This window comes from Xenopus laevis, chromosome 4L (assembly GCF_017654675.1).
Source record: "Xenopus laevis strain J_2021 chromosome 4L, Xenopus_laevis_v10.1, whole genome shotgun sequence".
NCBI classification, from domain to species: Eukaryota; Metazoa; Chordata; class Amphibia; order Anura; family Pipidae; genus Xenopus; species Xenopus laevis.
Genome location: NC_054377.1, coordinates 38,876,588 through 38,891,289, shown reverse-complemented (window position 1 = coordinate 38,891,289; position 14,702 = coordinate 38,876,588). Strand labels below are relative to the sequence as shown.

General features: G+C 38.6%; 1 protein-coding gene across 4 annotated transcripts in view; it reads left to right on the top strand.

Annotated features, from left to right (window-relative positions):
• The first annotated feature begins 9,760 nt into the window (after nt 1-9,760).
• znf423.L (zinc finger protein 423 L homeolog) overlaps nt 9,761-14,702 on the top strand; it is a 275,238-nt gene continuing 270,296 nt past the window's right edge. For 2 of the 4 annotated variants that reach the window (XM_018256371.2, XM_018256372.2), the window contains exon 1: nt 9,761-11,767. In XM_018256371.2, coding sequence (XP_018111860.1) covers nt 11,728-11,767 — 40 coding nt within the window. In that variant the 5' untranslated portion in view covers nt 9,761-11,727. 4 annotated transcript variants of the gene reach the window in all.

Genomic DNA, 14,702 nt, shown 5'->3' with positions numbered 1-14,702 from the left:
CTCACATATTTGAAGTACAAATGCGTGTATATCGTCTTCGATGTAGTCCTGCAATACAGAGGCTTCAAATGGTGTTATATCGTCGGAACCGCAGGTGTCACCCTGCGATATATTTTTTCCACTTACCAGATCGTAGTGAAATGAAAGCTTATAGTCTAGCGCAGTGATCCCCAACCAGTAGCTCGTGAGCAACATGTTGCTCTCCAACCCCTTGGATGTTGCTCCCAGTGGCCTCAAAGCAGGAGCTTATTTTTGAATTTCAGGCTTGGAGGCAAGTTTTGGTTGCATAAAAACCAGATGTACTGCTAAACAGACCCTCCTAGAGGCTGCAAGTCCACATAGGGGCTACCAATAGTCAATCACAACCCTTATTTGGCACCACCCAGGAACATTTTCCGTGCTTGTGTTGCTCCCCAACTCTTTTTAAATCTGAATGTTGCTCACGGGTGAAAAAGGTTGGGGACCCCTGGTCTAGCGTGTATTCCTCAGGGTGCGCTCCCTTGTCGGCGGACAGGGAACGGTATCGTCCACTTGGAGCAGCTGCTAGACCTGGTGATTACAGCTCGCCTCGTGTGCTGGCGTTCGTGCCGATCTCGGATTTCTCTGCCTTGCTAACACAACGGTCCAGTTTGTTAAGGAAAAACTTTTCAGCAATAATTTAAGGATCAGTTTCAAATAGATTTTATTTAGTTAGTTCGATCATACTGACTACCGTCCGATAAATCAAAGAGAATATAGAAATCATCCAAATCACAATAGAGAAGAAATTACATATTTAAAAAACAATCATAAAACTTCATACAATGACCCTTTACCACCCAAAATAAACTACTACAATAGTATGCGAGACAAACAAAAGGATTTTCCGACAAAGAAGCCAAAAGACAGGGAAAAGAGATCGTATGGACAAATGGGGGGGGATCAGAGACCAGAGACCCCACACAAAAAACGGAGAACCTACGAAGACGAAAACGAGGAAAGAGAGGAGGAAGAAATCTACACAGAAAGACAGGAAAAAAGAAGGATGTGGATCCCCTTCTAGGGATTTATAACTTAACACCTAAAACACTAGAACGGGACCATATAAGCGTTTTACAAAAAGGGTTAAAATTTGCACCGACAAATCAGATGAACAAGTTTCAAACATATATAGATACACAAAAGTTCATTAGGAAATTGAGTCTTAGAAAATTCTTTGCAAAAAGAGTAGATGCTACAAATACTGACACATCAGAATATATACATACCCACCTTAAACCTAAATCAGTATTTAACCCTTCATATACTAATAGTCATTTTATTAATACCTTTAAAGAATTGGTTTTGGAAGCTATAGAGAATATCAATATTAACACCACACAGAAGCAAAATCTAACTAAAGGAGAAAAAAAAGCATTAAAAGATTTGCAGAATGATAGAAGTATTGTAATAAAACCAGCTGATAAGGGAGGAGGAATAGTCATTCTAACAAGAGAAAACTATATCAGCGAGATTAATAAACAACTTTCTGACACACAGACATACAAAAAGTTAAAAAATGACCCTACTGTTAACTATCAAAAACAAATAGTGTGTTTATTAAACAAAGCCAAAGAAGAAGGCATTCTAAACAGCAATGAATACAATTATTTAAAAATTAATCACCCAATAATTCCGGTGATTTATATACTACCAAAAATACACAAGATAGAAATAACCCTCCAGGACGCCCCATAATATCGGGATGTGGCTCTTTAACATCGAACCTCTCCGAATATATCGATTTATTTCTACAAAAATATGTAATAAACTTACCATCTCACTTAAAAGACACAATTGATACAATTAAATTCTTAAGTAACATCTCATGGAAAAAAGGATACATTTTAGGCACATGTGATGTAACATCATTATATACTATAATTGACCACCGATTAGGAATCTGAGACGAAGACCCATCTTTGGAAAAAAGCCAAAAAGATTTTTTAATCGACAGCATAGAATTCATACTGACGAAAAACTACTTTTGGTTTGAAAATGAGTATTACCTTCAAACCAAAGGGACAGCGATGGGAACTCGTTTCGCGCCGAGCTATGCAAATCTTTTTATGGGCAATTGGGAAAATACCAATATCTTACCCTTACTGAACGAAAATATGAATAAAAATGAAGGCCTGGTTGTCTGGAAACGCTATATAGATGATTGTCTGTTTATATGGAATGGCACGGAAAATGGACTGAAAGAATTTTTAAATGGCCTACATTTAAATAATCAAAATATCCATTTAACCAGCAGTTATAGTACTGAGAGTGTAAATTTTTTGGATCTGACCATATCGGCAGAAAATGGGAAATTGGAAACATGTCTGTACAGAAAACCAACTGACTGTAACGGCTTTATTATCAAAAAAAGCTGTCATCATAAAAAATGGCTTAATAGCATACCATACAGCCAGTTTAACAGAATAAAAAGAAATTGCAGCAAACCAAGCGATTACGAAAAAGAATGCCAGATTCTAAGTAGCCAACTGATAGATAAAGTATACGACGAGAAATTAATACAAGAAGCAAAATCTTTGTGTGATAAGAAAGATCGAAAAGAATTAATAACTCATAACACAGCAAAAAAGCATTCGAAAAATACCATTTCCTTCATTACTACCTATAATAATTCAAATAAAGAATTAGAAACCATTATAAAAAAACACTGGCATATTCTTCAAAAAGACAAAGATTTACAAGAACATCTAACGAAAAATCCACAAATTGTATATAAAAAGCCAAATATAATCAAAAAATTTTGGCACCAAGTTGCTTACCACCAATAGATTGCAATAGAATACCGAAATCGTTTTTGGAAAGAAAAAATGGTTTCTTTACTTGCAGAACATGCAAAGGTTGTAAAACCAGTAAAATCAACGACAAAAAATTCATATCAAATGTTACGAAAGAAGAATTTAATATAAATATTAAATATAAAAACTATTTTAACATGTAATAGCAAGAATATTATCTATCTACTACAATGCCCATGTAATTTACAGTATATAGGAAGGACGAACAGAACATTGAAAATCCGAATAAGGGAACATATGAATAACATCAAAAAAGGACTACTGACACATAGCGTGTCAGCTCATTTCAAAACTCACCATAATTCAGACCCTTCATTATTAAAATTTATGGGCATTGCACAAAAAAAGAAACACTGGAGAGGAAATGATATTGTACAGGCCATATCACGAGAAGAAACTTATTGGATACACAAACTTAAAACACTTACTCCAAAGGGCCTGAATATAGAAATTGATTTAAAATGTTTTTTAATGGAATAAGCTTTTTATGCATTTGATCAATCCTCACCTTTATAATTATCTATTTATTTTTCTATTAATTCTTTATTGTGATTTTTAACTTATTTATCGTTAACCTATTTATTGAATATAAATTTAACTGTGATCGTTTTTAACCATAAGGTATTGTTACTATTTAACTAATTGCCAATTAGGCTAATGTGTTGAAACCTCTATTTAATCTGTGACGTGATAATACACGTGTAATGCCCCTGAGGAAGTATCAGGAGATATGAAACGCGTTGGGCTCGAACTAACTAAATAAAATCTATTTGAAACTGATCCTTAAATTATTGCTGAAAAGTTTTTCCTTAACAAACTGGACCGTTGTGTTAGCTAGGCAGAGAAATCCGAGATCGGCACGAACGCCAGCACACGAGGCGAGCTGTAATCACCAGGTCTAGCAGCTGCTCCAAGTGGACGATACCGTTCCCTGTCCGCCGACAAGGGAGCGCACCCTGAGGAATACACGCTAGACTATAAGCTTTCGTTTCACTACGATCTGGTAAGTGGAAAAAATATATCGCAGGGTGACACCTGCGGTTCCGACGATATAACACCATTTGAAGCCTCTGTATTGCAGGACTACATCGAAGACGATATACACGCATTTGTACTTCAAATATGTGAGTAGTTCCATAGAAAGTCTGTAAAGGTTTTTCTTTTGGGCGTACTACTCTATATATTGTCTCCCCACACAGGTCCCTGGAAATATTTTATCTGCAATTACTAGCGCACTCTACCCCATAATATTTAAAGGAGAGATCTACATACTTGGGATCCTAATCCTATTTCATGGGTGGGCAAATTAATGTGGTAAAAATTAACATTCTCCTAAGACTGCTCTATATATTTTTAAGCAATACCCATGCCAATATCAGACTCATATTTTAAACACATACGCACCCTACTCACTAAATTTATATGGCTAGGGAAAAAAAACAAGATTGAGCTGGAAGATCCTTTGCAGACCACATCAAAAAGGGGGCACAAACCTCCCGAATATTGAACACTACCACCAAGCAGCAATACTTAAAGGAGAATGAAACCCCCTGGGCACAAAACCCCTCCCCTGTGTTGCCCCTCTCCCTTCTCCCCCCTGGCCTACCTCTCCCCCTGGGCAAATGCCCCTAACTTATTACTCACCCCTCTGCGCAGGTCCTGTCCACAGAGTTCACAGTCGCCATCTTCTCCCACGAGCGTCTTCTTCTACACAGAAGGCTATTATATAAAGACCACCCCTTGATAACATGCACTTAAGATATGGGATAAACTGAAAACGGCATACCTCTTAACTAAACACCCATCACCACTTATACCACTCCTGAATAATGCAGCCTTACCAGTGAGCCTCAAACCAGGATACTTAAAACATTGGCAGATACAAGGAAATCTATAAATAATACACTTTCTAGAAAAAGGAGAACTCATTAGCAAACAAAAATTCCACATCATTAAGCCCTTCACCACTTTATATCATCTAAAGTTCACACAAATTACACATTACTATCATACTCATATAATCATTTAATACATATGAATACATAAGTATTCAGATGATCTTTACCTAATGCTTCTTGACTTATCTTGAATCTGTTTTTGGGATCATATAGCCGTGATAGATGATAAATGGGGTAGGGAGTATATGAGGGAAAGTAGGGGGAAATATTAGAGGAAAGGTAGGAGAAGACAAGTGTAGAGGGTGAAGGTTACCCAGTGTACTGGCTTCTGAGTGTCTTTGTCCAAGGACAAAAATCTTCCACATTACTGCGTAATTCTTAGTTAGAAGTATTGATTCTAGGTTGGCGACTCTCCGAGTACTGGGCCCACGGGTACCACTCCAGGAGTCCAGGAGTTTGTCTCTAATGGATTGCATTGCTCTGACCCAGTTCACCTTGGTCTCCAGTGTTTGTCAACCTGGTATTTGTGGCCATTTCCAGTTTGCTGCCAATAGTGATCTTGCGTTAAGAAGCATTTTAAAGACATTATTTTTTCCGTCTGTGTTTAATCCTATGAAAAGCCTTCCCCAGTTAATGTATTGCAGAGACGCCCTTATACTGGCAATGTTTGCATGTCTAGATTGTGTTTTAGTTATTCCTTTATAGAGTAGTCTCTGCAAAATAATCTCAAAGGACACTATGATATGATCACTATTCCATAAATGCGCACCCATGCAAATGCTAAATATGATTTTGGTATTTTTAGTTATTACCAAGTCCAAAAAGAATCATTCCTAGCAGGTTCTTGAAATATGTAGAATAAAAAACTTGTAATTTAGCATATTTTCAAACCTGCTAGTTTTTTCTGACGTTTGGTGCATCACTATGTACATGTTTGCTACACAACATGGCTGCCTGCAATGCACCAGGAGCAACCCGGCTTAACTCTAGTGCAGGCCATTTAAAAGTGAAAAAAAACCTATTGTTTCCACCAACAGGAGTGTGGGCTCTATTAGCCCTCCAGAGGGGGAAAAATATGGGGATGACAGGTGCCAAATGAAGCCAGTGCCAAATGAATCCAGTGTAATGAAGGAACAGGTGGACAAAGGACACCATTGACCAGTGTAAAGTGAATAACAGTTTTTTTATTTACAGGTTATGAAGAAGAACAGAACCCAACTACATAGAGGGGATGGCAACCTTCTGCATATCTGTGGTGAGCCTCAAAGGTTCTTTCGAGATTAGGAACAGTAATGGAGTCTTTATTTGCAGTTAGCAGATGACTGGGACCCACTGGGAAGTGCTACTCTGGGGTAAGTAATAGAAAGGATCTATGGGGCAGCCATGTATGATTTTTAGCAGCAGGAAAGATAAGGTAACTTAGAATTACGTATAGGCCAGGGTCAAACCAGGAGTGACTGAGGTTACCAGGAGCCAGAGATGCAGAAGCAGGTTGTCAGCTGAGAGCAGAGGGAGGAGCCATGAAGGGGAGAAACCTGCAGGAAGCAACCGCACAGAAGCAGTCTGGACCTTCTGGAAGGAAGGACCGGAACTAAAGAGGATTAACTGCAAAATTTTTCCAGTGTGCAATGTAAATTTAGACACTGTTGGGGGAGTAGTGTAGCTTATGTCAGACTCTGAACTGCGGAGCATGACAGTACCCCCATCCCTTTAGCGAAGATGCTTCCTGTATCATTTGGGCTTATCAGGATTCTGCCTATAAAAGTCTCATACCAGTTAATCAGCATAACCATGAGTACCAGGCTCCCATAACTTTTCCTCAGGACTATAGTCCAATACATTTAACTAATACATTTCTCAGCAGTATATTTGGAATATCAGCAACTCTTGTATCAATTCTAACAGCTGCATTTAAAGGGGTTGTTCATCTTACAAACACTTTTTTCAGTTCATTCAATGACTTTCCACTTTTTATTTTTTACCATTTTTACCAAAATGTAAGTTTAAAGTTTAATGTCCTTGACACTGGTGTTTGAATCTGGCATGTCAGTAATTCAGGTGCAGAATCTAAACTATTACAATTTCGCAATATTTAGGGGCAAAATTTATATTTTTTCAAAACTCACCAATTCTAAGAATAATCCAAACTCGGATTCGAATTTGAGATTTATCATACCTGGACCCTGCGAACAACTTAAATTAGACTATTCACCACCTAAAACCTGCCAAGTTCATGTTGAAGTCAATGGCAGAGGTCCAGTGACCCATTTGAAGATGTTAATAGCCTTCCTGACATTTGAGTTTTTTTCAGAGAAAAATCTCAATTCGAGTTTAGTCAAATTTGATGCAAATTCGATTTGCGTTTTCGGGTCAGTAATATTCATTCGAGTTTTACATATTCTAGTTTATTCAAATTCCGAGGTCATTCAAGGTCATTCGACTTAAAAAATAACTCTAACATTCGACCTTTGATAAATCTGCCCCTAAGTTGATACAGTTTTCAGCAGCATCTCTGGAGTATTAGCAACTATTGTATCAATTCTAACAGCTGCCTATCAATTTAGAACAGTTTACTAAGTCGTTGACCCCCCCGAGCTGCTTTAGAATTTGAAAAATTAAACTTTACACTTCAATATGAGAAAATGATTTCGAAGCACAAGAAGTGCTTTTGCTGCAAATACCTTTAATGAAGGTGGTTTTGTTTATATGCAACTAACTGCAGAGGAATTGCAGGGACCGCAACTGCATTTGCAGACAGAAATGACCCTTTAGAAGAATAGTATTCCATCTTCTGCAGCTTTGGAATGCATTTTTCAAGGTAAAAAAAATACATTATTGATTTTTTTTTCACTGAGCCAGTGGATTCAGTTTTTAGGCTTTGATGGAATTTTGACCGTTTGATCAGTCTGGTTCATGCCAACCATGTAGACAATGATAAATTAAAGGGATATTGCATGGAGTTAATGTGTATAACATGTATACATAGGGATGTGTATTATGTATATACATAGGGATATTATAGAATATCTCACTACGATTGAACCCCCCTCTTCCCTTATACTGGGGTCAGAAAAAAACAGTATAAAAGTGTAAGTAATATTGGGCCTGATGACTAAAAAACATAATCCTTCATATACAACTCCTTTAAATTTACAGCATGTACATGAATATATTGCATTGCATGAATTTAATTATAAAGATCCACAACTATACACAGTGTTTTACAAAGTGTAAACTCAAATGGGGTATAGCTATAAATTGCTAGTGGATTAAATAAACATTTGGAAAGTGGTCCCTGCACGAAAGACGTAAGTAAAAACCAATGACTGATCTGACCAATTTTACTAAATACTAAATAAATATACATAAAAGAAGGGACTGTAAATGCACAATCCCTGGTGCCCTTTGATTAGTATTTTAGTATCTGTGCAAGTACACACATTTTCAAAAACAGGTTTTAAGTCACTGTATGATGTCTGGGTAAACCCCATAAGATTGGTCTAGCTGATATTTTTTTTATTTTGCTGTACTACAACCTTTTGATGGCAGTGTTAAAAAAAAAAGACCCTGGTGTTCAGATCATTGTCATTTACTCATAGCTCCAGCAAGTTAAGCAATGCTTTCCCTTATTTGTGAATTTGTCAGTTGATGAGTTTCTGGTGTAAATTAACATTTTACTCCAATTTAAGGCCACTTTTGTGAATACCCCCCAGGTCTGCCAGCCATCGACAGGGTCAGACTAGGCCAGACCCGCTCCCCACAGCCGTCTGTGCTACTCCCTGACCTCCCTTTCCTCTGCTCGACTGTTATAAAGGTAAGTGCTGGCGGGGATAGGGGCCAGAAGCAGCAATTGGGGCTGGAGCCTGGGGTGTGTGTACGGGCTCCTCATGCAGCAGCTCTGGTGGGCCTGGACCCCCCTAGTCTGACAATGGCCATCAGGGCCGGGCCATGCCGACAAGGCGCCCTAGGCACCTGGTCAGATTCCCCATGTAAGCGCACGCAACTACGCCAAAAGAAGACAAGGCAAAGTAATGAATGGGAAGAGCAGGGGAGAGAGTGACGAAGGGAGGGGAGGGAGTGACGGAGGGGGGGGGGAGAATAACAGAATCACAGAAAACACACAAATTCTAGCAATAGATGTAGTCCTGGGACATAACTGAAAAGTTATTGCACTTACATAAATATTCAATTCAGCCCTTCTCTCTGCATTTTCTAAAAGTATCTCCAATACTTTTAAACAATCAAATACGTGTCACTTTCTTGATCGTTCATTTAACTGATTAAAAATGTAACACACCACTACCCCTCTTATGAATACAGTATAACAGAAAGGTTGGTTTAAAGTAAATATATTTCCCTTTCTGTACATGGTAAAGCACAAAGACATTATACACAGAATGCTGTAAATGACATATACCATACAGTAGTACTTTATGGTATATTGATTATATCAGGGGTGTCCATACTTTTGGCTTCCCTGGGCCACATTGGAAAAAGAAAAATTGTCTGGGGCCACACATGAAATACACAAACACTTTTGATAAAAAGAAAATACACATAAAATAACTACAATACCAGTTGGATAACCAGTTGGAGCTATACACTGGAATATGGGACACCTGGATATTACAGTATATAGACTGATTATTATACTATTATGACATTTCCTCGGGAACCGAGTGTTTCAAGTTGGGCCGCATTCATACCCATCCTGGGCCTTTGGACACCCCTGGATTATATGGTTACTCTATGTAGGGGGTGACCTTGGTTTTTTGCAACTCAACGCATATTTTTGCTAAATATCTAATTGAATGGTGTGCCCTCCGTTTATCCATATTTCTGCTGTAAATGATAAGCCAGTTTGTACTAAAACATATGGAAGCTGGCAGTTGCCATCATGTCTCATCTGCCAAGATGAAAGTTCACGTCTTCGATAACTTTAGTTAGTGCTAGTAAGTTGCAAAGTTGTAATAAAAGATGTAGTTACTTACTAAAAAAAACTACTTGAGCCCCAAAACCAACCATGCTTTCTACTAGCTTTCTACTTTTTTACACTTTAAGCAAAAAACGCCACACCAAACAGTTTTTCTCATTAGCCATTAGTTGCCTAAATAAAGTGAATTTACATACTCTGTCCTTCCCCTCGTCTTTTTCTTTCTTATCGCTTCGCCTTTTCTTTATTCACTCCGCCTTTCGTTTATCCTTTCACTTTTCCCTACAATGTCAGTTCCCTCAGTCCTCAGTTTATTTATGCACTTCATCGCTGCGCGGCTTTAATGTAAACCATTTTAATCTTATTCACCCTTTCGCTTTTCTTCTCAGCTCATAGTACCAGCCCCTTTTCCTGTTGATGATAACCTGTCATCTTTCCTTTTTTGTTCCATCTTCATTCCTTCAACTGACCATGACATCCTTTACCCCCTTGTTCTTCGTATGCCATGCCCCTTCCATGTTTCTACTCCTTTCTCCTCTCCCTTCGGCTCCTCCTTCCCTTCTCATTTTGCCTGTATTTCCAGCGCTGTCCAGGGCTCGGTGCTGTTGTCTCTCTCACCATCTGATTGAGCCCAGGCTGTGCGGGGGCTCCCTGCGGGATCAGAGCGCTCCCCCGCCGGGACTCCACTCCTCACATCCCCCTGCTGGGACTCCGCTCCATCCCCAGCCCAGCCTGGCTTTATTATGTGTGTCTGCAGTGCAGCCCCAACAGCAGCAGCGAGAGCAGGAGGGGAGAGAGCCGGGACAAAGAGCAGCCAGTCGGCCAGGCGGCATGAGATAGGGAACTGGGGCGGCTGCGGCGTCTTCTCCGCGGCGCATGGGGGCAGCTAGCGGCGCCGGAGTACGGGACATACAGACAGCTGCTGCACCGGGGACCGGACGAAGGGACACGTAGCTCTTAGCTCGCATGTGGCAGGGTACCTGATTAGAGCAGGGATAATACCCAGAGAAAAAGGGGCAGTGAAAGTATAAATCCTGGTCAAGGCTAGAGAGGACTGAGACAGTGATAGGAGAGGTCAGAAATAGCCCTGAAGAGAAGGGAGGGAGGGGATAGGGTACATCAAACAGAAGGAAAAGCAGGCAAATATCACACGAATCGGTAATACCCAGCAGGTGAAGGCAGTGGGACACCGCGGAAACATGCTACTATAAGTCGAGATTTGATTTTTTTCCCCACAGAAGCTACCCCATAGCTACCATACAGGAAAACAGATGCAGAAGGGTGCATTCCTCCAGTTAGGGGCAACAATCATTCTACCACCCGCCAGAGAGAAAACAAGATCTTAGTGTGGGGAGAAAATTACTTTGTACGAGCAGAGCCAAATACCGTTTTAATCAAAGGGAGGGAGAGCAGCATTGGGTCACCAGTCGCTGGATACCCAGAATAGCGGCACAGTGATATTCTTAGTGCCGTATTAGGATAGGGAGCTCTAGTAGTGGAAGCGCAGTACACGTGAGCATCATACCATTAAAATATTCTCGCTAGGGCCTGAAGTGCAGCGGACACCGTGTTTTTTCTTTATGGGATTGGTGCTTTCGAATTAAATCTATTATCGCCGACACAAAAATAGAAGGGAAAAGTGCAGATATAGGCCCCCTTATCCCAAGCTACAGAGGAAGGTACCACTTAACTAGTCTAGAGCCCAGCTAACTAACTATTAAAGTGACTATTTTAATTACACCTTCCAAGCTACATAATTTATCCATATTTTCTTTCTGCCGTATACTTTATCCCTTTGCTGTGTGACTACCCTAGGGCTTGGGTGGGGGGGTATTGGTGCTCCTCCCTCCTCCTCCTCCCCCACCACCTCTGCACCCAAGGGAGCCAGAATCCCACACAATAGGAACTTTAACACAATAAGTGAGAGAGGGGGGAGAGTTCGCCAAAGGGATCTTGCCGCAGGTACTGGAGAGGGGAGACTGCACTGCAAACCACATAAGCAACACACTTATTAGCTAATTGGGTGTTTTTTTATTGGGGTTAGTTTTGAGGTACAGTGGAGATGTCCAGGAGGAAACAGGCCAAGCCACGCTCGGTGAAAGGTAAGGTACATTTGGGCTTCCGCTTTTGTAAATCCTTTCGCGCACTGTAATTGCAGCCTGTCCATTCATGGTCGCTTCTGCGACCTATCACAATAGGCTGGCATGTGTGAGCCAAAAGCAGTTGTAACCCCTTCGGTAGCGGAGAGATACCCAGCTTGCAGTTCCGCTTTATGGGGGGGGGGGGGGCGTTTGCAGAATATATATAAACGCTACACAAAAATCGTTTCCAGTTTTGTATTACTGTGGGTATTTTCACTGCCTGTGTTTTTTTTTGTTTTTTTGCTTTTGGTTGGAAGTTGAACTTACAACAACAGCCAATGGAGTTTATCATTATGATAGCGTCATAAAGATAAAAAAAAACCCTACTAGGAAGAGTCTCAGTGAAATAAAACCTCCGCGGAAGGTTTGCTCGAACAGTTGTTATCCATCCGCAAAGGCGCAATGACCATAGAAAAGTGCTGCGGCTCCATGCAGACACGTGGGATGTAGCCGGTCTGCGTCCCACGGCCATACAGACTGCACTAACTAGCTATAGTATAGAGAGCTAGTGTAATTTACATGGATTTGGTTTGCTGGAAAGTTTCTGTTTGTAGATTAACATAGCCATAACCCTGGCTTTAAAGTGAAATTTGAAAGATATTGCACAGCCAGTTTCATTCATATTTGTGAGATAACCTTTATATTAAGTCTGTTACATTTTTGTTAAAAGAATAGTAACACCAAAAACTGAAAGTGAAACTGAAAATATTGTGTACTGCTGCCCAGTACTGGTAAAAATGATCTATTTGCTTGAAAAATACGACTATAGTTCATATAAACAAGTTGCTGTGTAGCAATGGCGGAAATTGAAAAAAGACTATATGGCACACAATAAATAGTGCATAACCGATAACACCATTATGTTCTACAGAGCTTATCTGCTGTCTTTTCTCATTTGAATGGCTACACAGCAGTTTATTTATATAAACAATAGTAGTGTTTATGAAGCAAACACAGCAGTTTTACAAGTGCAGGGCAACACTGCATGGTGTTTTTTATTACTTTAAAACAATTTTGTTTTTTGATGTTACTGTTCCTTTAACAGCAGTAGTAGAATTACAGAAATATTGTTCTCTTATGCATCAGGTCTCACAACCCTAAATAACTTAGGTCAGAATGTTTGAGCTTTTGTATGTAGCATGTCAGTATTGATAATATCGATAATGCTTGTATTTTTAAATTTTTGCTCCCTTAACAATAGCTTTATAGAGAAAAAGTTGTACCGCTAGGAATATTTAATAGCGTGCCTAAAAATTATTTTATGATTCTGTGCAATGATGCACTAAGGTCAGTGCTATTTTTTGACCTACATTAGAATGTTTGTATACTTAATCCAAAAATGTATTTAATTTACTTGGCCTTGCCACATATCAGAGTATTTCATACACAGATATATAATACAAGTCACAGTTTTACTGTGCAAGTCATCTTTAACCTTTGTGCATGGGATTTTGTTAGATGTGCAAGTGTGTGCCACATTTGTCTCTTGTAAAGTGTAATGCTTGGCAATTTTTTTAGCACGAAACAGATACTAATTTCAGGTACCTTTGATATCAAATACATCGCCATTTTGTGCAGAACATTCCCAAAAATGTATTTGGTTCATTATTTTTAGTATAAAGCAAGAAACATGCAAGGTCTAGTTAACTTGTGCAGCCAGTCATAAATATGTGAGTAGCAATTTCTTGCAGTGATTATTATTACGTCACCAAGAACTGAACTAGGCCACTTTTAGCAGCTACATTTTTATAATGAATGGATTTAAAAAAAAAATGTATATATATATATATATATATATATATATATATATATATATATATATATATATATATATATATATACTTTGTTTCCAATTTTTCCAATAGGAAATTAGATGTTACATTTGCCATGATACAGTATGGCATATGAGCATTACATGTACTGTTCAGTGTTTTGTTATTAAGGGAGTAAGGATGGGGCGGAAAGGATTGGGGATGGTGGGGGGCTGGAGATAATTTATTTTTTTCATTGAACATGTGATTAGTGTTCGATGATATAGAAGTCTTACTCCATCTACATAAAAATATTTGTTTTTGAAATGAAAACAGAATAATAATAATTAATGTATGATAATTCCTGATAATATTAGCTGATAACATGTTTTCCACCTGGCTGTAACACCAAGGAAAGCTATAACTATCTAAAAAGAAAAATATATTAGGACAGGTTTTTATTAATATTTATACTATTTTCAATTGTGTTGTTAAGATCTTAAAGTTTTCCTTCCTGAAGAAAACCCTGAAAAAAATGTGCAAATGGTATTTTGTCAGTGTATGCTTGTTTACGCTAGCAACCACGCTACTTTTTGCTGTAAAAATGGCTTTTTTTGTGGTTTTGTTTTGAGTTTCAGAGTTTTGTGAACTTTTTAATGTATGCATTGGCTGTAATCACATATATTTGTTAGGTATCCACATCTTGGGTGTGAATAGCGTGTATTGAAAAATTGACTTGGGCTATGTACCTTTAATTTCTCATTAAAATAATTTCAATATGAGGATATACTATGTTGTGGAGACAAAAACATATTTCAACATAAGTTTACTTGCCATTTTCTGATAATTAAAAGGGAATTTTAAGAAGTATTGTTTATCTTCCTTTTATTTTTCATTAAAATAATAACATTCGAGAGCATAGCATGTTTTGGAGAAAGCATTCTCTTTACTGTTTATACATGTTATACATATGTATGCCCTTTTAGAAAGATTCAGCATAGATCGTTATAAAAACAAAACAGAATTTATAACTGGTGTGCTATTGGGGCATATGAAGAATAGACAAATTCTAAATACAAAGGTAATGTATTTTGTTTCAGCCTGTGGTTGTATATTCTCAACTACCGCATCAAAGTCAAATGTCT